At 29.3% G+C, this 1129-nt stretch overlaps 1 protein-coding gene across 1 annotated transcript, besides 1 other annotated feature; it reads right to left on the minus strand.

Moving 5' to 3' along the window:
• Positions 1-1059, minus strand: EDI_252000 (NAD(P) transhydrogenase subunit alpha part, putative; the record flags this gene model as incomplete). The annotated part of the gene is made up of 1 exon (XM_001740637.1): positions 1-1059. A coding segment is annotated over one exon (1059 nt), but the record flags the coding sequence as incomplete, so codon positions are not given.
• Positions 873-919: a microsatellite.
• Positions 1060-1129: the final 70 nt, after the last annotated feature.

A 1129-nucleotide genomic window follows, 5' to 3' on the forward strand; every position in this document is an offset into this window, starting at 1 on the left:
AACATTTGCTGTTGTAATAACAATATCTGTTTCTGGTAATAATTGTCTAAATAATGCATATTCTGCATCAATAAGTCTTTGTGATGCAGCATTTGCATATCCAAATTTATTTTCTGCATCTTCATCTACATTTACTGTACAAAATTCTGCTCCAACTGATTCGGCTTGTTCTTTTGCTGCTTTTCTAGTATCAAATGCTTTAACTTGTGCTCCAAGTGCTTTAGCTGTAGAAATAGCTGCAAGTCCTGCAACTCCAACTCCAATAACAAGTACATTAGCTGGTTGTGATTTACCAGCTGCAGTAACTTGTCCCATAAGTAATCTACCAAATTTATTTGATGCTTCAATAACACATCTATATCCTGCAAGATTATTTTGTGATGATAATGCATCCATACATTGTGCTTTAGATAATCTTGGTACACAATCCATTGAAATAACATTAATTCCTTTTTTAACTGCAAGATCAAGTAATTTTAAATTTTTTGCTGGATAAAAAAATGAAATTAATGTTTGTCCTTGTCTCATTTTATTAATTTCTTCTTCTGTTGGTGGATTTACTTTACAAATAATATTTGATTTTTCATATAATTCTTCTTTTGTTTCAGCAATACGACATCCAACACTTCTATAATTTTCATCAGTACATGAGGATAATAAACCTGCTCCTGATTCTATATAAATACCATATCCTCTTGTTCTAAGTTGTTTACAAACTGATGGAACCATAGCAACCATTTTTTCTGGTATATTTTCTTTTGGAATACCAATAAATAAATCTTCAGGATCAATTTTTGTTTGAATTTCTTCTTTTTCTTGAGATAATAATCCTGTTTTTTCTGAATAATTTATTTCTCCTCCATTTGTTATTGTTATTGATTTATTTGTTAATTTTTTAATTTCTTCATTTAATTCTTCAAATCCTTTTTTACAATCACTTAAGAACATTCTTGTATTAGAATAGAAAAATAATGGATTATCTACTGCTGCATATCCTTGATTAAGAGATCTTTTATTAACTACACAAATTTTAGCTTTATAAACATCAATAATTGGCATTCCAGCTAATGGTGATGTTGGATCAGTTTCTGCTATTGGATTAACTGTATCATTTGCTCCACACAATTGC

This window comes from Entamoeba dispar, genomic scaffold (genome assembly GCF_000209125.1).
Source record: "Entamoeba dispar SAW760 scf_1105229463127 genomic scaffold, whole genome shotgun sequence".
In the NCBI taxonomy this organism is placed as follows: domain Eukaryota; phylum Evosea; order Mastigamoebida; family Endamoebidae; genus Entamoeba; species Entamoeba dispar.